General features: G+C 40.0%; 1 protein-coding gene across 8 annotated transcripts in view; it reads left to right on the plus strand.

The window, feature by feature from the left end:
- The window catches only part of ROR2 (receptor tyrosine kinase like orphan receptor 2), a 241,939-nt gene extending 218,806 nt beyond the window's left edge, over positions 1-23,133 (plus strand). For 6 of the 8 annotated variants that reach the window (XM_039544636.1, XM_039544637.1, XM_039544639.1 and 3 more), the window contains 5 exons: positions 5,588-5,715; positions 14,366-14,680; positions 15,949-16,194; positions 18,723-18,925; positions 20,093-23,133. In XM_039544636.1, coding sequence (XP_039400570.1) covers positions 5,588-5,715; positions 14,366-14,680; positions 15,949-16,194; positions 18,723-18,925; positions 20,093-21,535 — 2,335 coding nt within the window. In that variant the 3' untranslated portion in view covers positions 21,536-23,133. Of the gene's footprint in view, positions 1-4,809; positions 4,845-5,124; positions 5,154-5,587; positions 5,716-14,365; positions 14,681-15,948; positions 16,195-18,722; positions 18,926-20,092 lie in introns of those variants that run through there. The other 2 variants (XM_039544641.1, XM_039544640.1) reach the window with 2 other exon arrangements.
- The last annotated feature ends 1,315 nt before the right edge of the window (positions 23,134-24,448 follow it).

Raw genomic sequence — 24,448 nt, forward strand, 5'->3', positions numbered from 1 at the left:
ATATCTTGTAGAAAAAAACATCCAGTTTTGATTGAAAGATTGTCAGTGATGGAAAATCCACCACAACCCTTGGTAAATTGTTCCAGTGGTTAATTACTCACTATTAAAAATGTATGTCTTATATCCAGTCTGAATTTGTCTAGCTTCAACTTCCAGCCATTGGATCATGTTACAGCTTTCTCTGCTAGACTGAAAAGCTCTTTATTAATGTCGATTTTCCCTGTGTAGGTACTTATAGACTGATCAAATCACCCTTAACCTTCTCTTTGTTAAGCTAAATAGATTTTGCTTGAGTCTATAAAGCATGTTTTCTAATCCTTTAATCATTCTTTTGGCTCTTCTCTATACCCTCTCCAATGTATCAACATCCTTCTTGAATTGTGGACACCTAAACTGGACACTGTACTCCAGCACCAGTGAAACCAGTGTCAAAATCAGAGGTAAAATAACTTCTCCTGTTCAAGATTCCACTGTTTATGGCTCCCAGGATTGCATTAGCTCTCTTGGCTACAGTGTCACAGTGGAAGCTCATGTTCAGCTGATTATCCCGCATGAGCTCCAAATCTTTTTTTCAGAATCATTGCTTCCCAGAGTCCCCATCCTATAAGTGTGGCCTACATTCTTTGTTCCTAGATGTATACATTTATATTTAAATGTATTAAAACACATATTGTTTGCTTGTGCCCAGTTTACTAAGCAATCCAGCTCACTCTGTGTTAATGACTTGTCTTCGTTATTTACCACTCCCCCAATTTTTGTGTCATCTGCAAACTTTATCAGTGAAGATTTTATATTTTCTTTCAGGGCATTGATAAAAACGTTAAATACCATAGGGACAAGGACCAATCCCTGCCAGAACTGTACTAGAAACACACCCATTCGATGTCAGCCAGCTTTTAGTCCATTTAATGTGCCATATTAATTTCTATGTTGTAGTTTTTTAGTCAAAAAGTTGTGCAATATCAAGTCTTACAGAAATCTAAGTATATACATCAACACTGTTACCTTTTTGAACTATAATAGTAATCTCATCTACCAAAGATAAACTAGTTTAACAGGATCTATTTTCCATAAATCCACATTGATTGGTATTAATTATATTACACCTCCTTTAATTCTTTATTAATCAAGCCCCATGTCAGCCGCCTCATTGTCTTGCCCTAAATCAGTGCGAGACTGACAGGCCTATAATTACCCAGGTCATCCTGTTTTTATTCTTTTTAAATATGGGCACATATCTTGCTTCCAGTCTTCTGGAACTTCCCATTGTTTCAAGGCTTATTGAAAGTCAATGTTAGCAGTCAAGTAAGCTTCTCAGCCAGCGCTTTTAAAACTGTTGGATGCAAGTGAACTGGACCTGATGATTTAAAAATGTCTAACTTTAGTAGCTGCTGTATAACATCCTCTTGAGATACGAGTGAAACGGAAAGTGTTATCATCATCATATAATAAGACTTTATCATCTGTTTATATAATAAGACTATATCATCTGTTTTTCCCAAGTACAGAACATAAATATTTATTGAACAATTCTTCCTTTTCTGCATTATTATTGATAATTCTATCTTTTCCATCTAGCAATGGACCAATACCATCGTTAGGATTCTTTTTGTTCTCAATATACTTTTAAATATCCTTTTTTATTGTCCTTAACTCTGCTGACCATAGAGTTCTCCTTGTGTCTCTTTGCTTCCCTTACCAATTTTCTATAGTTCATAACTTCTGATTTATATTCATTACATTCAACTTCCCCATTCTTTTATTTATTTTGTGTGTGAGTATAGATGAGAGAGAGTAGTAAAATGTTCTTAAACTATTCCCAATTATCTTCCACATTTTTCTGATTAAATTCTTCCTTGCAGCTGGTTTGGCTCAGAATTGTTTTCAGCTTTGTGAAATTGGCCTTTTTATAGCGCCCCGTGTGTGTGTGTGTGTACTTTTTTTTTTTTTTTAAACTGGTTTGGACTTTATTCTGTTTGCACATTATAAATATCGAGTCATGATCACTTGTACCTAAGCTACCACTAATTTTTAATTCTGTGATCAGTACCTCTTTATATGTCAAGATTAGGTCTAATATACAATTCTCCTGTGTTGATTGCAACATGTTTTGGGTTAGGAAAATATCATGTATAATATATAGAAATTCCAATAATATTTTAGCACTGGCAACATGATACCTCAAGCATGTGTCACTCAAACTGAAGTCCCCTGTGATCATGCAGCTTTTTCCCTTTCACCTTATAGGTAGGTGCGTAAGGAGCCAGTCATCCTTTTCCCTAGTGTTATTTGGTTGTGTGTAGCAGACACCAGCTAATATTCCATTTTGCACTTTATTTCTTAGTATATTGACCCATAAGCATTTGAGATCGTTTTCTTTGAAGTTGTCAGCCAGACTAGCCAGACTTATTTTAGTGCTTTGCCTGGATTATATTAGAGAGTTATAAAGGATTCATGTGGAACATGGCATTTGAATAACAAGAGTCTTGCTTCTGTCAGAACCTCTGACATCAGATTGCTGTTAATTTTTGTGCCCATCCAAGATGCTGACCATATTTCAGTTTAATCAGTAGTTGACTATAACATTCTGCAGAGAAAATCTGTATTAGCATGTGTATATATACACCATATCTGAACTGTATTTGCAAGTTCTGACAGAAATAAATAAACGGAACCTGAGTGATCATACTGTTCTTGTCACCAATACCTTGTTAGATTACTTATTCCTTCAGATTCTTTATGCTGGCAGAGAGATGGAGCAGGAGGGTGAGATATGGTTACACATAGCTCTTTTAACTGACTTTGTTTCTCATGATCAGTGTTTGAACTATGCCTTAGTTAAAGAGGTCAAACAGGTGTTTCATATTCATGCAGCTCATTATGGAGATCATTGACTTCCTATTGGGGTGGTCTGGGTTGACTGTGCAGCTTGTGCAACACTTTGATTTTTGTGGACTCTCGGAGTATTTAGGAATTGTTAGAAAATGAGGTTTTAATACAATAATGAGTGTGCAACTGAAAGCTGTTCATTGTGGCAATTAACTTGTCCTGAAAGCTTCTGACTCCACCTGTCCTTTGTTCCCATTGGAGAAAAGTAAAATGTCTTTGTGGTAGTTAATCTGCATTCAGCATTTGTGGATGAATTATTATTTTATTAATGTTCAACATGTATACTGTGGTAGGGCTTAGCAGCTTCAACCAGGTCAGAGGGGTGACTCCATTATGTTAGGCACTTGGCAAATATGTAATAAATGGCAGCCTATAATAAGGTGGCCCCTCCTGTGGGAGACCACAGTGCAACAGGTTTGCTTCCCTCAGTTTCCCCTTTATTCACCCATGAAAAGGAGTGTCTGTCTCAGGAGCAAGTTCAAATCCTTTTATTCACATAAGGTACCACAGTCCACAGATTCCATATGGTAAAAACAGTTAAACTCAGAGACTTTAAGGCCAAAAGGGACCATTGTGATAATCTAATCTGACTTCCTGCACATCACAGGCCACAGAACCTCACCCATCCACTCCTGTAAAAGACCCATAACCTTTGGCTGGGTTCCTGAAGTCCTCAAATCATGATTTAAAAACTAAAAGATTTAAAAACTTAAGTTACAGAGAATCCACCATTTACTCTAGTTTGAACCAGCAAGTGACCCAGACCCCATGTTGCAGAGGAAGGCAAAATAAATAAATAAAAAATCAAAATAAAACCCAGAGTCTCTGCCAGTCTGACCTGGAAGAAAATTCCTTCCAACCCCATATGGCAATGAGTTGAACCCTGAGCATGTTGGCAAGATCCACTAGCCAGACATCTGGGAAAGAATTTTTTGTAGCAAGTCAGAGCCCTCCCCATCTAGTGCCCTATCCCAGGCCATTGGGATTTTTGCTACTAGTTTCAAAACCCTAAAGGAAAACAAGTTTACAATGCAGAAGCTCTTCAGTCCCATTCACATGTCACTGTTCACAGGTTACCAACTCTCATTAACCACTCTGTCCCAGTACCATTAGTCTCTATTCGAGGTTCCCATTTTCCAGGCCATCTGCTTGAGAGTCCCAAGATATCTGCTTATCTCCCATGAGTCTTCTTCCATAGCCCCAAGTCAGGTCTCCCACAAGAGGGCTTCCTGCAGAAGAGCATTCAACCAGGCCTGCTTCCTTCAGAGTCCTACCCTAGCTCATGGCTACCTCCGTCTAGAGTCAAGCCCTTGCTTCTGAGCCTAACTTATACTTATCATACTGTTTTTTCCCCTCATTCCTAAGGGACTGAATATCTGCTCCGTTGTGACATTGTTTTACTTTGGGGTTTTGAGATGAACTGTTTTTACCATGAGGAATCTGTGGACTGTGATGAGGAACGTGAGGAGCTCAGGGAAGTCTCTGCTGAGCTTTCTGCCTCTCCTCTGTTCTCAGGTAGCTCTCCCCTCCTCCTGACTCATTATCTGTAGGATTGGGTAACAAAAATAATGGACTGTTTTTGGCAGAGTAGTGCTGTGTGCAGTTCTTAGCCAATCAGAGTAATGGTCACAGCTCACCACACCTAGCCATTATTAGATGGCAGCTTTCTGAACATATTATGACAGGAATGAGTTTTAAGGAAGATAAGTTTGTGGCATTACATATTTTGCCTGGGAATTTCTTCCACCTATAAGAAGGCGGCATGGGAAAAAGAGTGAAGATGTTTGTGGAAGAAGCAAACAGGTGGATGATCTAGGCTGGCATTACTGGCAGAGCAAAAACAGCTGGTGACCTCACAATAGGATAATAAACGAGACAGATTGACAGGGCAGGGCTAAATTGTGGAGAGCTTTGAAGTATCACTTTTAAAAAATGGGGGGAAAGGGGAAATATAGGTATATCCCATGTTTTTAAAGTGATTCCTTAGTTAAAAGAAGCAATTTATGCTTTTGGTTATACCAGTGTTAATCTAGAGCAACTACATTCAAGTTACTATATTTAGCCTAGGTGCTACAATAATACAAATAATTAATAATAATGATATATTCGTGTAAGGAAGATCAGAATTTGGCTGAAGAGTGGAGGGGGGAATTTAACACTGAATCGAAACAAAGGGAGGAGAAAAGAAGTTAACCACTGATTCTTTTCATTCTGTTTATCCAACTCTTGGTTCAGAATTATGCCGTATTTTAAATGAATCTTGAGTAAGTCCTATTTTGCTATTTGCTTAAGGAAATGAAGAATTGTAGAAGGAGGTGGGAGACAAGAACCAACTGCTTGCCTAATCGTAGTCAATGCAGTCAGATGCCAGAAATGCATGAGGATGTGTAACATGATCTATATTACTGTCTCAGTCTAACAGCTTTTTAATAGGTTCATATGTCAAATCCCATTACCATTAGCATATAACTTTGAGATTATTCTTGGTTTTTACTTTCTTTCTTGAATTAGATGTTTGCAGTGGTGCCCCCATAAATACTTCCAAATTGGTGTGAAGGTAGGCAGAGGGGAGGCAGTAGCACCTGGAGTATTGAAGAGTTTCAGATTTAAGTCATTTTAAGAATATATTTCTTAAAAATTCATTGGGGACAGCTGGACATCTGCAGATGCACTTATAGAATCCCCTTGTCTTTTGCAGAGAAGATTACCATGAAGACGGGTTCTGTCAGCCTTACAGGGGAATTGCATGTGCACGAATCATTGGAAACAGGACCATTTACGTGGACTCCCTCCAGATGCAAGGAGAAATTGAAAACCGAATTACTGGTAGGATTATATGCCTCTAGTAGGACAATAATAATTTGTTCCAGTATCCAGTTCAAATGTCAACAGTACTAGTTTTATTACCACATAATTGATAAGTCTAATGACCAAGTTACCCTTATAGTAAGGTTTGAACAAGCAATCCCTTTTCTCTGTCTTGTATTCAGAAAACATTGTTTTACAGGCCAAAAATCTGCTATCATGTGAAAAACGTTTTTCACCGTAAGTGAAGTGTCAAAGGCTTGACTCTTTAACAGCTTGTAATTTATATTGGTGCATTTTAAATGATAGATTGAAATGGAAATACATTTTTAAAAGTCCAAGTGCATTCTAGTGTAATGAGAAACTGTTGTGGTGACTTTGTCCTTGGGCTTCCTCCCTTTTACTGCAAAATCCCAGTAGAGTTCTGATTTAACACTGGTTTATATAAAATAAGTAATGATCTTTCCATGCTCTGTACCTTCTAATTCTTTCTCTGAACACCATTTTGGTACACGCTCAGCAACATTTGGTGTTTAAAAGTTTAATTACTTTTCCGGCACAGTAGATGAACATTCAGTTACTTCACAGAACCACACCAGAGTGATCAGTGATATTAGCAACAGTTGATTCTAATGCCCCTTTGCTAGAGCAGTCAGATGAATCCATATACCTCTAAGGAGCAAAGCAAACCAGACATAATCCTATTTATTACCATTTAGCTCACCATCATCACTGTATATTTGATCTTTTAAGAAAAGGATTAACATGTTTGCTGCAGTGAGGTTTTCCAGAGAATGTAGCTACTTTTTGATCAAGTTAAATTTGTTCCCATATATATGTGGCCTTCCTCATGCTGATTGAGTAATATTGGTGTTGGCGGGGGAAGGTGTTTGATGTGCAGGCCTGGGGTTGGAATTATGTTTTTAGGGGAGTAGATGTCAGGTTTTTTTTATTAACAAGTTTGATACAGCACTTACACCCAGATCCTGCAAATAGATCAGTATAGGTGTTAGCCCTGTTCCTGCCCGGAGTGCCGCTGATTTCCATGTGGCTGTGTGCAGGAGCAGGGATCCACCATGCAGAGACAACTGCAGGATTGGAGCCTTAGTGCATATATAGGTGGTCATAAGAAGTCATGACCAAATAGTATTTTAAAAGTATATGAATTTTGAGAAATGTTTACTAAATGCCCTGTGGACTAATTGCTATAGATTTTGCAATGTGCTCAGTTGTTGTGAAGATTCAGTGTATATGGAAAGCCTTTAAGCAAATATCTTAGTATTTTGGGGATTGAGCTAGTTAGCTGTTCCTCAACTAATGAGCAATCTCTTAAAAAAAACGTTTGTACTTGCATAGATGTGTATAGTGTATAGTGAAGACTGTGGCTCTTTGTGAATGGGTAGTAGGGACACCTACTGTCCAAAGCTAAAACTGACAAAACATACATGAAATTTTTGTTCAGGGACTGAAGAGTAAAATTTACCTATGGTGGTCTGACATTTTGTGGTGTCGTGAAGTATTTAGCTCAGGGTTGGCAACTCTTGTACTTTAAACAAAAAACAGCTGATATTAGGTATTTTTAATTAAAATCTTACCTCCTAAAGTCATGTGATTATCTGAGAATCTCAGTTTTCATTTAATTTTTTTCCCCAGCCTTTATGGCTCTGGAGAAAAGTTTGTAAACATGACCTCTAGAGACTCAAAAGTCAGAAGGCAAATAAACAGAGCCCCAAATTTATAATTTTTATGATTTTAAGCCAATCTCATGATTTTTGGAGATCTGACTCATGATTTTTGAATGCTCAGGATTAGCAATATTGTTGTATCATTTAACACCGAAAAATAAGTTTGTTTTTTTTCACTGAAGTAAACAATGTGGTCTTTGCAGGCATTTTTACTTCACTGAAGAATAAAATACTCTTGTTCAGGGACTGAAGAGCAAATTCTACCTGTGGTGGTCTGACATTTTGTGGTGGTGTGAAGTATTCAGTTATTCACAGTGTTGCCAACTCTTGTAATTTAAAGGAAATACAGCTGATGTGCTGTGCTGTTTTTTGTTTGCTTGTTTTGTTTTGTTTTTTTAATTTACTCTTCTTGACAATTGCCAACCCAGCCCCGGCCCTGCCGCGGCCAGGGAATGGACAGGCCAAACCCAACCCTGGCCCTGCCGCAGCCAGGGGAGGGGTGCCTATCCCATGGCCCCAGCCCCGGAGCTGCTGCAATGGGAAGAGGCACCTCTCTGTCCCCAGCCCAGGTGCTGTTGGGGGGAGTCCTCTCTCCCTGCCATAGTCTTGAGGCAGCCTGCACCCCAAACCCCTCATCCCCAGCCCCAATGCAGAGCTCGCACCCCCATACAGAGCCCTCTCCCCCTGCACCCTGACCCTCTGCCCCAGCTCGGAGCCCCCTCCCACACTCTGAACCCCTTGGCCTTGTCCCCCACCCCATGAATTTTGTTATGTGCAGCATATGAAGGGGATGTGTCACAGATCACCTCCATATTGGTGCACGTAACAAAATTCATTCTGCACATGTGTGGGAAAAATTAGAGGGAACACTGGTGGGGTCCATTCTTGCTCCTCAGTCTCCTGGTTATCCTGGGCCTCTGTTTCCCACATCCCTTCAAAGTGTTTTAGGGATGCCTCCTCCCAAGATTCTGGGGATAAGGAGTCTGATAACTTTTTGACCTCAATGTGGGGACTTCTCTGTCTGCACTTTGTCTGTGGCTTATAATTTCATTTATTTCCTCTACATTTTTTCCTTGCTCTGCGGGTTGTATTTCTTCCCTCCTGGGCCTCTGAGCCCACTGCAAGATAGTGGGGCAATCCATCTACTACCTCTATATGTTTCCACCTTCATGTCCCCTTGACTTCCAGGGACACCTGTGCCATAGGGCAGAATTTCATGTCCTCATGTACACACTCAGTTTTGACCCTACCTCCAGGAAGTATCCTCTATGGTTTCATTAACTCCCGCCTTATTAGCAGAAGGAATGAAGCTATGTCCACTAGATCCATTTGGTGCCTCCTCCCTATCTTGGTGCCGCCTTCTTACCATTACTAAGATAGTAGGCACAGTACTTTCTTCTTTCTTCCCTGCCTAGGGGTCTCAGCCTACCCACAAAACCATGAAAACCCACAGTCCATGTATAGGTCTGTCACGTCCACACTGGAAATACATTGTGGCCCAAGCCCCTGCCAGAGTTCTGTCAGGCTCCTCCTTCATCTTCTTGGGGTCCTTTCTGCGTGTAGGTGTACCAGTCCTTCTCCCCAGATCTAGTCCCATACTAGACTTGTAGGCTCTGAAGTTTTACACTGTTTTTGAGTGCAGTTATATAACAAAAAAAAATCTACATTTGTAAGTTGCACTTTCACAACAAAGAGATTGCACTACAGTTCTTGTCTGAGGTGAACTGAAAAATAGTTTCTTTTTATAATTTTACAGTGCAAATATCTATAATAAAAAGTAATATACACTTTGATTTCAATTGCAACACAGAATACAATATATATGAAAATGTAGAAAAACATCCAAAATAGTTAATAAATTTCAATTGGTATTCTATTAACAGCGCAATTAAAGCTGCGATTAATCACGATTAATTTTTTTGAGTTAATCGCATGAGTTAACTGTGATTAATCGACAGCCCTAGTAATTAGTACTAACAGTGACCAGAGTGCTGTCTCAAGAGCTAGCCCTCAGCTCTCTGTCACAGTAAATCACCCTCTGTAGCAGATGACTGGAGGGTAGCTAAGGTAACACCAATTTTTTTAAAAAGCCTCCAGAGGCAATTCTGGCAGTTACAGGCTGGTAAGCCTAACTTCAGTACCAGGCAAATTGGTTGCAACTATAGTAAAGAACAGAATTATCAGACATCTAGAGAAACACAATATGTTGGGGGGAAGAGCTTTTGTAAATGGAAATCATGCCTCACCAATCTATTAGAATTCTTTGGCAGCGGTTCTGCAAGTAGGTGGACAAGGGTGATCCAGTCGATACAGTGCACTTGAACTTTTAGAAAGCCTTTGACGAGATCCCTAACCAAAGTCTCTTGAGCAAAGGAGGCAGTCATGGGATAAGAGGGAAAGACCTCTCCTGGATCACTTAATAGTTAAAAATAGGCAACAAAGAGTAGGAATAAATGGTCAGTTTCACAATGGAGAGAGGTGGCCCACCAGGGATCTGTACTGGGACCAGTGCTGTTCAACATATTTTCATAAATGATCTAGAAAAGAGGGTAAACAGTGAAAACAGTGGCAAAATTTGCTGATTATACAAAATTACTCCAGATAGTTAAGTCCAAAGCTGACTGTGAAAAGTCACAATGCGGTCTCACTAAACAGGATGACTGGGCAAAAAAATGGCCAATGAAAATTCAGTGTTCTTAAATGAAAAGTAATGCACATTGGAAAACATAATGCCATTATGCATACAAAATGATGGGGGTCTAAATTAGCTGTTACCACTCAAGAAAGAGATCTTGGAGTCTTCATAGATAATTCTCTGCAAACATCTGCTCAATATGCAGCAACGGCCGAAAAAGCTAACAGAATGTTAGGAACCATTATGAAAGGGATAGATAGTCAGATAGAAAATATCATAATGTCTCAATGATTTGCCCTAACCTTGAATACTGCATGCAGTTCTGGTCACCCCATTTCAAAAAGATATACTAGAACTGGAAAAAGTATGGAGAAGGGCAACAGAAATGATTTGGAGTTTGGGTCAGCTTCTATAAGAGGTGAGATTAAAAAGACTGGCTCATCGTAGAAAAGAGAGACGACTAAGGAGGGGATATAATAGTCTATAAAATCATGACTGGTGTGCAGAAAGTGAATAGGGAAGTGTTATTTACCCCTTCATATAACACAAGAACTGGGGATGGCCCAATGAAATTAATAGGCAGCTGGTTTAAAATAAACATAAAGAAGTACTTCACAGAACACATAGTCAAGCTGTGGAACTCGTTGCCAGGGGATGTTGTGAAGGCCAAAATTATAACTGGGTTCAAAAAAGAATTAAATAAGTATACCTGGCGAATAAGGGAAGTAGACTAGAGGCTAGGGGATATGAGGATGGCTTCTAGGGAGACTTTGGGGGAGTAGGCAGATTGAGAAACTTGAAGGGTTGAGTGGGTCTTTGGGGAGATGAGGGTTTATCAGGGATGTCCAGGGGATAGATCAGTGGCTTTCAAACTTTTTTTCTGGCGACTCTGTTGAAGAAAATGGATGCCCACGACCCAATGGAGCTGGGGATGAGGAGTTTGGGGTGTGGGAGGGGGCTCCAGGCAGGGGGTTGGGGTGTGGGAGGGAGCCAGGGCTCTGGGTTAGGGGTATGGGCTCTGGGGTGGGGCTGGGGGTGAGGGGTTTGGGGTGCAGGAGAGAGCTCTGGGTTGAGGAGGGCAGGCTTAGGGCTGGCAGGGCATGGGGCCTGGGCTTACCTCAGATGGCTCCAGGTTAGTGGCACAGTAGGGGTGCTAAAACAGGCTTCCTGCCTCTCCTGGCACTGCGGACCATGCTGCACCCCAGAATCGGCCAGCAGCAGGTCCGGCTGCTAGGTGGAGGTGCACAGCTCTCACCCACAGTCACCGTGCCCCCCTCCCCCAGCTCCCATTGGCTGGTTCCAATGGAAGTGCGGAGCCAGTGCTTGGGTTGGGGGTAGTGCGCAGAGCCCTGTCCCCCCCCTCCCCCCCAACCTAGGAGCCGGACCTGCTGCTGGCTGCTTCTGGGGCGCAGCACGGAGCCGGGACAGGTAGGAACTAGCCTGCCTTAGCCGGCCAGCAGCACTGATGGGACTTTTAACAGCCCAGTCAGTGATGCTGACCAGAGGCACCATGACCCAGTGCCTTACATTCTGCGTCCCAGTACTGGGTCACGACCTGCAGTTTGAAAACCACTAGGATAGAGGGAAGAGCCTTTTTGTGCAGTAGGCCTGGAGTGGAGGGGAACCAGTGTCTCTGTGCCAAGGCATTAGGCCTGGAAGGTTGCCTCAGTGCACCAAGGCAGCAGTGCTGATAAGAAAGTCCTTCAAGAGCCAAGGCCTCTGTGCAGATACTTTGCTCCCCAGTACTGCTGCCTTGGCTCTCTGGTGCACCAGTAAGCACATGCCTCCCTCATGTTCCTGATGTTCCTGCACAGCTGAGAGGTATACTTCAGCCCCTGCTGTCTCCACCTCCAACCCTGTTCTCTTCAAGCACCCCAACAAAATCAAGTCCTGATAATAAACCACCTATCACTCATGTATGTAGATCTGAAATCTGTAATATCTACATAAAAATTACTACCAAGTATAGTTGTTTGCAGAATTTTAGCTGTGTTCATCCCAGGATATTGGAGAGGCAAGGTGACTGAGGTAATACCTGTTATTGAAGTTGTGCAGTAAAAGTTATTACTTCTCCCACCTTGTCTCTACCAAATTTCGAACAGTCACTAACAATTAGATCACCCATTTACATTCACATTTTCTCCTAAACTTTACAGACAATCTTACAGCTGTTTTGCAGTCTGAAAACAATACTTCGCTTACTTGCACACTCCAGTACAAAGACACTTGCAGAACTACTTACAGTAGAACTGACGAAAGCCTATGTTAATAATCAAAGCACCTGAACATATAACCAGTAAACAGGGTTCAAGCTGAAGCAGCAGCACATTGTCTGTTCAGGAAGGGATATGTTGGCATCGTTGGTGGAAGGATGATAGTGAAGCTGAAGAGAGGAACTGATGAGTGGATCATAGACGGGGCGTTGAGTGATTTAACGGCTTATTTCCTTGCTTTTTGTGGTTTGCGTTGGTGGAATAAGCAGTCTAACAACCCTAACTCAAAGTTAATTTTTTTGTGTGGGAATATTTCTATATTTAGGGCTTGATTCATCCTCAGATACATGATGCACATCATTATTTATCTCTTCTTCTTTAAAATGTTGAAGAAAACTTCCAGATAAATGCCAGTGTGTAGGCGTTCAGTGCCTGAGGGGAGGATCAAGTCCTTAGTGAGTTATGACACGTGTCTTAATAGGATTAATGCTTTGGGATTATCAATATGCATTTCTTCTCAGCACTTGCAATCGGGCTTCTCATTGCAAAATCTCATCAAATATTCATAGAATCATAGAATCATATCATAGAATCTCTGATCATATAGTGATCATCCCCCATTAGCCATGCCCTCTCCATCCTCCCCCCTCCCCCCCCCCCTCCATCCCTGCCCCCCCCTGCCCCATGAGAGCCAGGAAAAACAAAGAGGGCCAGCCCCAATCCTCCCTCCCCTTCCCCAAAAACCCCCCGACCCTGGCGACGCCGAGCCCGAGCATGCAGGCCAGCCTCACCCCTCTCCCTCCAAAAAAAAACAAATCACCCATTTGACCATTATTTTACCAGTTATATTAGTGTATAATATATTTATTGACTAAGGTATCCTATCATACCATCCACTCCATAAACTTATCTAGCTTAGTCTTAAAGTCATGGAAAGTCTCGCCACCTTCTGTTTCTGTTTCCGGCTGTTCCAGTTGTTTCAGTGTGTGATAGTAGAAACCTTTCTTCTCTCTCCTATTTCTCCTTTAATAACTGACAATTTATATCCATTTGTGTCTCCGTGTCCACATTAGCACTGAGCTGAAAATTCCTCTCCTTCCCTGGTATTTATCCCTATTTGATATATTTAAAGTGTAATATCATCTCTCCTCTCCTTCTTTCTTTTAAGGAAAAAAAAAACTCAATCTCCTCCTCCCTTCCCTTGAGGCCTTCCATTTTTCCTGGGACCATTCTATTCTTCCTTTCTTTGTACCTGTTCAGTTTGAATTCATTCTTAAACATTAAAGGAAGAAAACAACACACAATACTCCAAATGAGGTGTCTCAACGCGCCTATATATACGGGGACTTACTTCCCCTTATCTACTAGAAATACCTCGCCTAATGCATCCCAATACCGCATTTGCTTTCTTAACAGAGTCCTTTCTTTTTTCTGGCAAGGATTGAAAATACATATTGGCTGGTTTACTGACGAAAATGTCTGGAGAAAGCCGGAGACTTAGTGATCTAAACTCAGGTTTGACCTAACTAGAAACCTTGACACTACAGATTCAAGTCTTGACAGGGTTGGCTCAGTCCTTCATTCTTCTAAGGGTATGTTTACACTACCCGCCGGATCGGCGGGTAGTGATCGATCTATTGGGGCTCGATTTATCGCGTCTAGTGTAGACGCGATAAAATCGATCCCCGATCGCTCTGCCGTCAACTCCGGAACTCCACCGCGGCGAGAGGCGGAAGCAGAGTCGCCGGGGGAGCGGCAGCGGTCGACTCGCCGCCGTCCTCACGGCCAGGTAAATTGACGACACCCCCCACCCCCAGTGTAGACCTAGCCTAAGTCTAATAAAGTACCATATAGTTTACTCTGTAAGGGTGTCTTGAATCACACCATAGAAACTGAGGTCCTGTGCACGCTGCATGGACATTAAAGGTACAACAGCACTTGGGTTTGCCCCATTAAGTCTAGCCAATATTTCCTTTCCACTATTTTTCTGTGCATTGTTTGTCTGCCCAGCTCCCACACTCTACCTCACTGATACTGAATGTAGATAGGCTTTGCGTTAACGTAAAAACTATTTTATTTGTTTTGTTTAGTTTATTATGTACTAGTGCTCATCCAGTAATTTTTTTGTTTATTTCCAGCTGCATTTACCATGATTGGCACTTCTACCCATTTATCTGATCAGTGCTCGCAGTTTGCCATCCCATCATTCTGCCACTTTGTGTTTCCGCTGTGTGATGAGCGCTCTCGGACCCCCAAGCCAAGGGAGCTGTGTCGGGATGAATGTGAAGTTCTGGAGAACGATCTCTGTAGGCAGGAATATAACATTGCTAGGTCCAATCCCCTCATTCTGATGCAACTACAACTGCCCAAGTGTGAGGACCTGCCACTGCCTGAAACTCTGGAGGCTGCCAACTGTATAAGAATTGGGATCCCTATAGAACGGCTCAACAGATGTAAGGTTTAATCTTTCAAGCTTTGAGCTTTTTTATTTCTCTTGTCACTGACAAGATTTTGAAATGAGATGATCTTCAGTGACTCTAGCTATATAAACTTATTGTCATACTGAATGTTTTCATAAGGAGATCTGATTGCCTTTTGTAATACATAATATTGATCATAACCTGCAGTGTTGCGAAATATAGAGCTAGATGGGAAGCTTAGAGGAATTGAGTGATCATGAAAGCTGCTGAATTGACAACTCTGGAAGATAAAGGCCTGTATCCACACAAGAAGTACACCAGAAACAAGTGAAAGCTTCTCCATTCCACTGTCAGTGTACCACAACTCTGTTCTGTAGGATCCCTGGGTCGGGAGAGTGGAGTTCACTCACCTGTCCTGTTCAGTCCTTGGCCTCTTGGCTGAGATCTGTATCCATCTATGTGTAGGTTTTGTTTGAATTTCAGTAATCTTTAAGTAGGTCACAAAAGCTTCACTTGAAATGTCTGTTAAGAAATTATACATTTTAGGATAATTTACTTTCATTCTTTTTATATGGACTATTAAAACTGCAAATCAAGCTGGGAATGTAATGATCCTTGCTATACTGGATGCATGCATCTGTTGGTGTTATATTTGCATCCAAGGGTTAGATTCATTGTTGTTATTATATACTGATCTTTTTCTCTTCCTACTCCATGCCCCTGTAACTGATCGCCATACTCACATGCTGTTTTACCTCTCAGCTACATTAGACTAATATGACTATATGTAGATAGCTGGCAAGATTCATAGTTGGCTAAGCTTAGTCTGAATTCCCATCCTGTCAGTACAGCCTCCTCTACTAGCAATCAGCAGAATTGAGCAGCAGGGGCAGTGGAGTAGAGCTGGTTGGGGTCAATTAGGATTAAATGTAACCATTTGAATTGCAATACAAAGGTACTTAGGAGCTGATTAGTCCAAGGGAGCTGAGAAGCAGAATCAGTCAAAGAGGTGTGTTTGTGGGGGAAGAGGGAGACAAGATCAGCCAGGGAGTTGGAAAAGAAACCAGCCAGAGGGAATGGAGAAAACAAAAGCAACTAGGATCAGGGGAAATACAGTAACCAAGCAAGGGAAGAACTCAGCACATCAAATCTGGCTCCAGGGGCTAATAGCAAGCATAATTTCTCATATTTCTTAGGGTCCATGGCACTCCCTCTAACGAGTGAAGTTCTGCATGTGAGAGCAGCAGCAATAAAGTGTTCTCTTCATTTATTTTTATTTTATGTGAAATCCATTGTTACAGATCACCAATGTTACAATGGCTCTGGAGCTGATTATAGAGGGACCATTAGTGTCACCAAATCAGGCCACAACTGTCAGCATTGGAATTCCCACCATCCTCATAACCATGATCTGACAAGCACACAGTTTCCAGAGCTAGGAGGTGGACATGCATATTGCCGAAATCCTGGAAGTCAGATGGATGGTCCCTGGTGTTTTACACAGAATAAAAACGTACGCATGGAACTGTGTGAAGTACCGTCTTGTAGTATGTATTCTCTTTTTTCCCTCTTACTACTGTCCTAAAGCTTTTACAGTTTTAAATATTGCTTATTGTTAGAGTATCAGAGGGGTAGCCGTGTTAGTCTGGTTCTGTAGAAGCAGCAAAGAATCCTGTGGCACCTTATAGACTAACAGACGTTTTGCAGCATGAGCTTTTGTGGGTGAATACCCACTTCTTCGGATGCAAGCAGTGGAAATTTCCAGGGGCAGGTGTATATATAAGCAAGCAAGAAGCAAGCTAGAGATAACGAGGTTAGATCAATCAGGGAGGATGAGGCCCTGTTCCAGCAGCTGAGGTGTGAAAATCAAGGGAGGAGAAACTGGTTCTGTAATTGGCAAGCCATTCAATTATGTACTGATTATAGAGGGACCATTAGTGTCACCAAATCAGGCCACAACTGTCAGCATTGGAATTCCCAATTTGTTGGTTTCTTGGTTGGTTTCATTCAATGGCTTGCCAATTACAGAACCAGTTTCTCCTCCCTTGGTTTTCACACCTCAGCTGCTGGAACAGGGCCTCATCCTCCCTGATTGATCTAACCTCGTTATCTCTAGCTTGCTTCTTGCTTGCTTATATATACACCTGCCCCTGGAAATTTCCACTGCTTGCATCCGAAGAAGTGGGTATTCACCCACGAAAGCTCATGCTGCTAAACGTCTGTTAGTCTATAAGGTGCCACAGGATTCTTTGCTGCTTCTTATTGTTAGAGTATCACTCATTGAGAAAATTACAATTCTAAGGTTTTCATTGCTTCTCGTGTGGCACCATTGTTTCTTGTTACACATTTGTAATGTTGTTTTCAGACCAAAGTTTGTTGCCTGGAACTCTGTACTGTCTGTCTATTGTATTTCTGGAGCAAAAAACAGAGACAATAATTAATGATATTACATGCATGTAATATATCATATTTCTGTATACAGTGGTTTCTGATTTGGTTAATATAGTTGGTGTTGCTCTGAACATACATTAAGAAATATTTTGGTTTTATGTAATACCATTCAGCATTATGCTACTGTTTCTATCTAAGGCATCTTAGTTTGGAGAACATAGATTCTCAATCTGTCATCCACCTCAAGACCAATCTATGTACTAAGCCAAGAAACCAACAAAAGTCTGTTTTACCCATCTTTGGCATTGGAAAAAGGGGATGATAATTCACATATCCTGTAGAGGGAGATAAAGCATTATACTTGGTTATAGGAAACAAAATCAAAAGCATAGAATCAAAGGCACCATACAGATCATGATTTTAAAATAAATCATCTAGACTAAATACAAAGTAATGAAAATGCTCATGAATCAGGATTGCATTAGTATTAGCAAGAAGCCATCCTAGTTAACCCAATGGAGTCCTGCCCTATAATGACACATTAGTACAGTCCCTTTAGCTTCAGTGCATTAGCACAGAATTCAGTCTAGAGCCATTACTGTTAGTTTGAGCGCCAAAGGTGAGATCAGTACTGTGCAGAACAAGGAGAAAGGCGCAATCCCTGCAGCAATAGGTGTGAAGTATAAGCCTCACAAACGTTGCTTCATTACAGACAGGCAGTACTTAAAAAATTAAAAGTGTAAAATGTAAAATTTCTGGTTTACCTCACTTTAATACTTTTTCTTGATTTGACTTAAAAAGAAAAAAATTTATATTACATGATGATGTGTTATCAAGATTTTATTGGTATGAGTTTGGGAGGGAAGCACTCAGAAATGGCATAGTCACAAATTTCATAAGGTATCCCAAATGAGTGCCAATAAAACCTTTTGTACCATACCATGCTGTCCTGTACTCTGTATATGCCACACATTTTACAAAAAAATATTTTAGAAATGCTTTAGAGAGCCTTTATTAAATATATTGACACTATTTTTCATCTTCGCCTGCCTGGGAAACAAGACTGCCTTGATACCAAAATGTTCAATGGTATCTAAATAATTTGGAGATGGGGAGAGAATTCCACATTTTATGGGCCAACACAGTAGTGTTGGCAGAGTTAAATTAGTGGGCAAAGTGCTGATGAAAGGGTTAAAGTTGGATGATAAGGACTGTTTGTCATATGGCTCTGCAGTTTATCACATTGAGATCACTGGTGTGTGCATGCCTGCATGTATAATGATGAAGACTAATCACTGTACTTCATCCAGTAAGCAAGTTAATGCAATTGCACAACAGTCTGTATTTTGCAGTTTCTGTACTGGGAAAGTTCAATAATAGTGCTTCAGATGTAAATAAACTATACATGAAATGGATCCAATGGTTTCATAATATATCCTTGAACCCACTAGTTGCCATGTCCATTCAACATTAATTCTCAGAAGTATTTGACAGAAAATTAGTTTGTGGCTGATGGAATTAAAAGCCTGTACTTAGAATGTAACTTCTGTTTTAAAATCATGTGATTTGCTTCTTTTGTTTAAAGATTAGTCTCAATATTCACACTAGTGTTTTTAATTTACTTTGCTTTTGAATACTTTAAAAAAACATCACCTGAAAACAATAAATATTTAAATCCCAACAGGTCCACGTGACAACAGCAAAATGGGGATCCTCTACATTCTGGTTCCCAGCATAGCCATTCCTTTGGTTATTGCCTGCCTTTTTTTCTTGGTCTGCATGTGTAGGAACAAACAAAAAGCATCTGCTGCTACACCCCAACGTCGCCAGTTGATGGCATCTCCTAGCCAGGACATGGAAATGCCACTTATTAATCAGCACAAACAGGTATTTTTTGCAGACTTTTTAAAGGCCAAGATTGTGAAAAATGTCATGGTTTTGAATGCCTCACATTTTGGCCAACTTGAGGCATCTGTAAAAGGTCTGATTTTCAGAGTGTTTACAAAGCACCCAACTTATGAAAATCAGGTCCTTTGGGGTATCTCCCAAAGTTGAGAACCCAAATCAACAGTCAATACAGTTTTCAATACCAAAATATTTCTATGTAGTTTGTATTTGTGTGTGTAACTGGCACTCCTAGTCATTCTTTGCTTTGACTTCTTACTTCAGTGACTAGAAATCTTGATATTTCTGATTTATTCTTAATTTTGCCCTGGTAATGGCTTGTAGTTTTGCTTGTTTTAAGCAGTACATGCAACAATTTTCCTTCCGAATTACTCTACTTTGATTTCCAAAATCCTGGAGCACTCATTGGACTGGGGGAAGAGGATATGGAAGAGTCTATGTACAATATTCTTCTAAGCCTGGGTACTGCAGAAGACAGTACAATCAAAATGACTTTTTAAAATTTTTGATAAATGTCAATAGTTTAACCTCCAGAATATGAATGATTTTCTGGCTAATTAAAGGTCTCCATGTTAGAATTCTGTTCAGATCTAAAGTAGAATTTTTATCCTAGTATTTACTCGACGTTAGTTCAAAAAGACAATACACAATTTGGTACAGTTGGCAACACCTGTTCAGAAAACCGTCAGCTGATGAAAGAATAAACATTGCCAGTTGAACCAAACTGTGTATTAATTTTATGAATCCATTAAGGAATGAGGTTTAATGTTAAAGCTATATAGGGAGTCTACACAGTGTCTGATTGTCCTATGGTTAAACAAGTACTCCCTTGTTTCTAAAGCTGCCAATTTTACCCAGAATTGATAATCTTTTCAACTTGCAGAAATATGGTTGCTCTTTTGTATCTATCAATTGAAATAATTATGCTCACCTTCCAACACATTTAAATTTGGACTTCGGATAATGGTATCTTCCATTTCAGGGTTATGAGTAAAATTAAGATCTAGTTGAATATACAACAATATGAATGAAAAATTAATTTTGACAAAACCATCATCCTGTGGTAGCATGTAAAAATTAGTTTTGTCTTTTAAAAGAGAATTGTAGTGTTATAAAACACTAGGAATTACCTTGATTTTTTTTTTCCAGACTAAACTTAAAGAGATCAATCTGTCTACTGTGAGGTTTATGGAAGAGCTAGGGGAAGAGAGGTTTGGAAAAGTCTACAAGGGGCATCTCTTTGGAACAACGCCCGGTGAACAGACACAAGCTATTGCCATCAAAACACTCAAAGACAAAGCAGAATTGGCTCTTCGGGAAGAATTCAAACATGAAGCAATGATGAGATCACGTTTACAGCACCCAAATATTGTCTGCTTGCTGGGAATAGTGACAAAAGAACAGCCCATCAGCATGATTTTTAGTTATTGTTCCCACAGTGATCTCCATGAGTTTTTAGTTATGAGATCTCCCCATTCTGATGTTGGCAGCACTGATGATGACAAGACAGTAAAATCAGCTCTGGAACCAGCAGATTTTTTTCACATTGTGACTCAGGTAGCTGCGGGAATGGAATACCTCTCAAGTCATCATATCGTTCACAAGGATTTAGCCACCAGAAATATATTGGTATTTGATAAGCTTAATGTGAAAATATCTGATTTAGGCCTTTTCAGGGAAGTTTACTCTGCTGATTACTATAAACTCATGGGTAATTCCCTTCTTCCTATCCGATGGATGTCCCCTGAGGCTATCATGTACGGCAAATTTTCTGTTGATTCAGATATTTGGTCCTATGGAGTTGTGCTGTGGGAAATTTTCAGCTATGGCCTGCAGCCTTACTGTGGTTATTCTAACCAGGATGTCATTGAAATGATAAGGAATCGACAGGTTTTGCCGTGTCCAGACGACTGCCCCACTTGGATATACACTTTGATGTTGGAATGTTGGAATGAATTCCCCAACAGAAGACCAAGATTTAAAGATATTCACAATAGACTAAGAACATGGGGAAACATTTCTAATTACAACAGCTCAGCACAAACCTCTGGGGCAAGCAACACCACACAAACAAGTTCTCTCAGCACAAGCCCCGTTAGTAATATCAGCAATGCTAGGTATGTTGGACCAAAGCAGAAAACTCAAGCTTTCCCTCAACCACAGTTCATACCAATGAAAGGGCAGATCAGACCAATGGTCCCACCTCCTCAGCTCTACATTCCTGTCAATGGTTATCAACCGATGCCAGCGTATGGCGCCTACTTGCCAAATTTTTACCCTGTCCAAATCCCAATGCAAATAGCTCCACAGCAAATGCCTCCACAGATGATTCCAAAACCAGGCTCCCATCACAGTGGGAGTGGTTCTACCAGCACAGGCTATGTAACAACAGCACCCTCCAATGCATCTGTGGCAGACAGGGCTGCTCTGCTCTCTGAGGGTACAGATGATACACATAATGGAGCAGAAGATATAGCCCAAAAACCTGTCCAGGAAGAAGAGGAGGAGGAGGGTTCTGTACCAGAAACAGAATTACTGGGGGATAATGACACTCTTCAGATGGATGAAGCAGAGATTCAATCAGAAGCCTAATGAAATTGGACTCACTACTAAGAGAAAGTTTCACATCACTTCAGTGCAGTTGGAGACTGTAGTCCCTTTGACTTAAGATCAGTCATTTTTATCTGACTTTTTAGCCACAATTGACCAAACTTAAAAATAAAATAAAATGCAGCAGTAATGATATACCAAGTTTATTGATCGTTGCAAAAATCTGATGGCAACAAACATGATGGTATAGAATTGCTGTTTCTAATTTTTTTATTGACTACCGTTCTTGAGGGAGGCTGCTTTACTATAATGTACTGTTGCTGTGCAACATATTGCGGATTAGCATTGCACATCATGTATATCATGATCTGTGATTGTAATTTTAGTGAATTATGCTTAAGTCAATAACAGAAAAAGGAATCAAACTACAGTAGCACGCAGGATTGCTCTGAGTGTGAAGAAGTGCCCTGGATGTGATGGACAGCTTAGCATATAGTATTTATCTCTTTGATATAATGGACAAGAGATTGTATGTTTATTTTTTAAATCGGAAAAAAACAAGTTAAGAATATTGTTCCGTGTTTGTATTACAATAGGCAGAAAATTAGGGAAACGGGACATAACGTGAGAAAAGAGAGAATGACTATGGCAGAAACTTCCAATGAGATCAGTTGATTTCCTCTGTGAATGAGTTCCTTCATTGCTGCATATTTTAAGCAGCAACTAGCCTTAATACATTGTTAACCAAAAGCAGACACATGGGAGGCTGTGCACTAACTTAACAATCCAACTTATATTGCATGTTGGTTGTCAAGTACAGAAAAGGGCTTAAGATACACATTTCTACATTTAAAAAGTTTTTTGCAGGGTTATGAACTCACCTGATTTTAGGAGGATAGTGCTAGATTGCATGTAAAACCTTGTTAGTTTCCTGCCTTCTTAGTGAAAATGGATTTTTGAATTTTAGAAGACCAAAATAAGCAGTATTGTACAGGATGCTTTTTTTGTGCTTCTTGCAAGATGAATCATGTACAGATCTTTAAATGTAATTTATGTTTTATTACATTTTATATACCTTTTTCATTTAAGTATTTTGATCTTTGAAGAAAAGGCTTTATAATTTAATCGTTTACATTACCCACTTGGGATGCAGCTTTATTGTATTTTTTTTTGGTTCATTTTGTAAAATATATAAGCAGGTCCATACATTTCATGACCGTTTCTGTAATACACACACGCACTGTAGTATTGTAATAGCCAACACACAGTATAGTAATAAATTGTAAACCCAACACGGAATATCCAATAAAGTGATGCAAAACGTTTGATTAAGTTATCGTTACAGTTCCTAAGAAGTTATTTTTGTTACAACACTTTGTGAAATGAAGTACACTGTAGAAGTGGAAATGGCCAAAGTTCCTCATGGTTACAGCTTTTGTATGAACTACTACACTTAATTATGAACTACTATTATACTCAGTTTGGATCTACTTACAAGGTGTGCATCATTGTAACCGACAGACTATGTCACTGGTGTGGCAGCTTTACTGGTTTCTTGCTTTTCACCGGGACTTGGAAATGCACTGGTAGGAAAACAATGAAAAAGCTCTATTGCTTTTTGTTAATGTAAGGCGGCTTTGGATGCTATTAATAAAACATTATAAATATTTTTGAAGTTACTACTTTTGTCTTTTTTTACATTATTTTGGCTTTGACATGTAACAGCATATTCCACTTGTCATCTTCTCTTTTGCTTACTTTTTTATTTACTGACAAAGAATTAGAGGCAAGGCTGGTCAAGTGGTGTCCAAAATTCTCCAGTAAGAGAAATCAAATATTAATTTTTGATGCACAGTGGAACCACTTCTGAACAATATATCCAAAAGTTTACCGCAATTAATACAGTCCAACATCTTTAAAATTTTTGGTTTTATAAACTTTCCTAATCTGCATCCTCACTCCTCATAAATTATGCGTATCAGTGCAATCGGAAAAAAAATCCAGCGTTTTATTATCAGTTTTCATTTGCTCCTTATACGAAGCCTAAATCATCTCTTGACCCAACTGATGGTGGAAGAGGGTAAGTGTAAGGGAATTCTTTAGACATTTGTTTCCCCATTTATCCCATTTGTGCTCTGCTAATTTCCAGGCCTTTGAATATTCTAAGCATTGTAAAATCAGGTAAGACATGGAAAAATATAAATACTTCAATTATCTGAATTGCAAAATGCTGCTCTGAACTAAAGGATGCATATAATATCAGAGTTCCCATTACATAGTGGTGGGATGTTGCTTCAAGTTTTTTCAGCTACTTTAATTGCTTTTACTACAGAGCAGAAGAAAGAGGGTAGTATAAAATATACCCGTGGGCTTTTGAGAAGCCATGATAATCATTATCAAACTAGGGAAATATTGTCTAGATGAAGATTCTGTAAATAAGGAGTGCTCAACTTGATGAAAAACTGTACCTAAGGTCAGTCATGGAGCCGGTAATATTCAATATTTTCATTATTGACTTGGGTAAATGGAGTGAAGAGCATGCTTATAAAATTTGCAGATGACACCAAGCAGGGAGGGGTTGCATTCACGATTAGAATTCAAAACGACCTTGACAAATTGGAGCATTAGTCTGAAATCACCATGATAAAATTCAATAAAGACAAGTGCAAAGTACTGCACTTAGGAAGGAAAAGTCAAAAGCACAACTAAAAAATGGAAGTAACTGGCTGAGTGGTAGTACTGCTGAAAAAGATCTGGGGGCTATAGTGGATCACAAATTGAATACAACAACAATGTGATGCAGTTGCAAAAAGCTAATATCGCTCTGTAGTGTAGTATGTAAGACATGGGAGGTCATTGTCTGGCTTTTCTTGGCACTGGTGAGGCCTCAGCTGTAGTACTGTGTCGAATTACAGATTCCAGTCTTTAGAAAAATGTGGACAAATTGGGGAGAGT

This window comes from Mauremys reevesii, linkage group 6, assembly GCF_016161935.1.
Source record: "Mauremys reevesii isolate NIE-2019 linkage group 6, ASM1616193v1, whole genome shotgun sequence".
Classification (NCBI taxonomy): domain Eukaryota; kingdom Metazoa; phylum Chordata; order Testudines; family Geoemydidae; genus Mauremys; species Mauremys reevesii.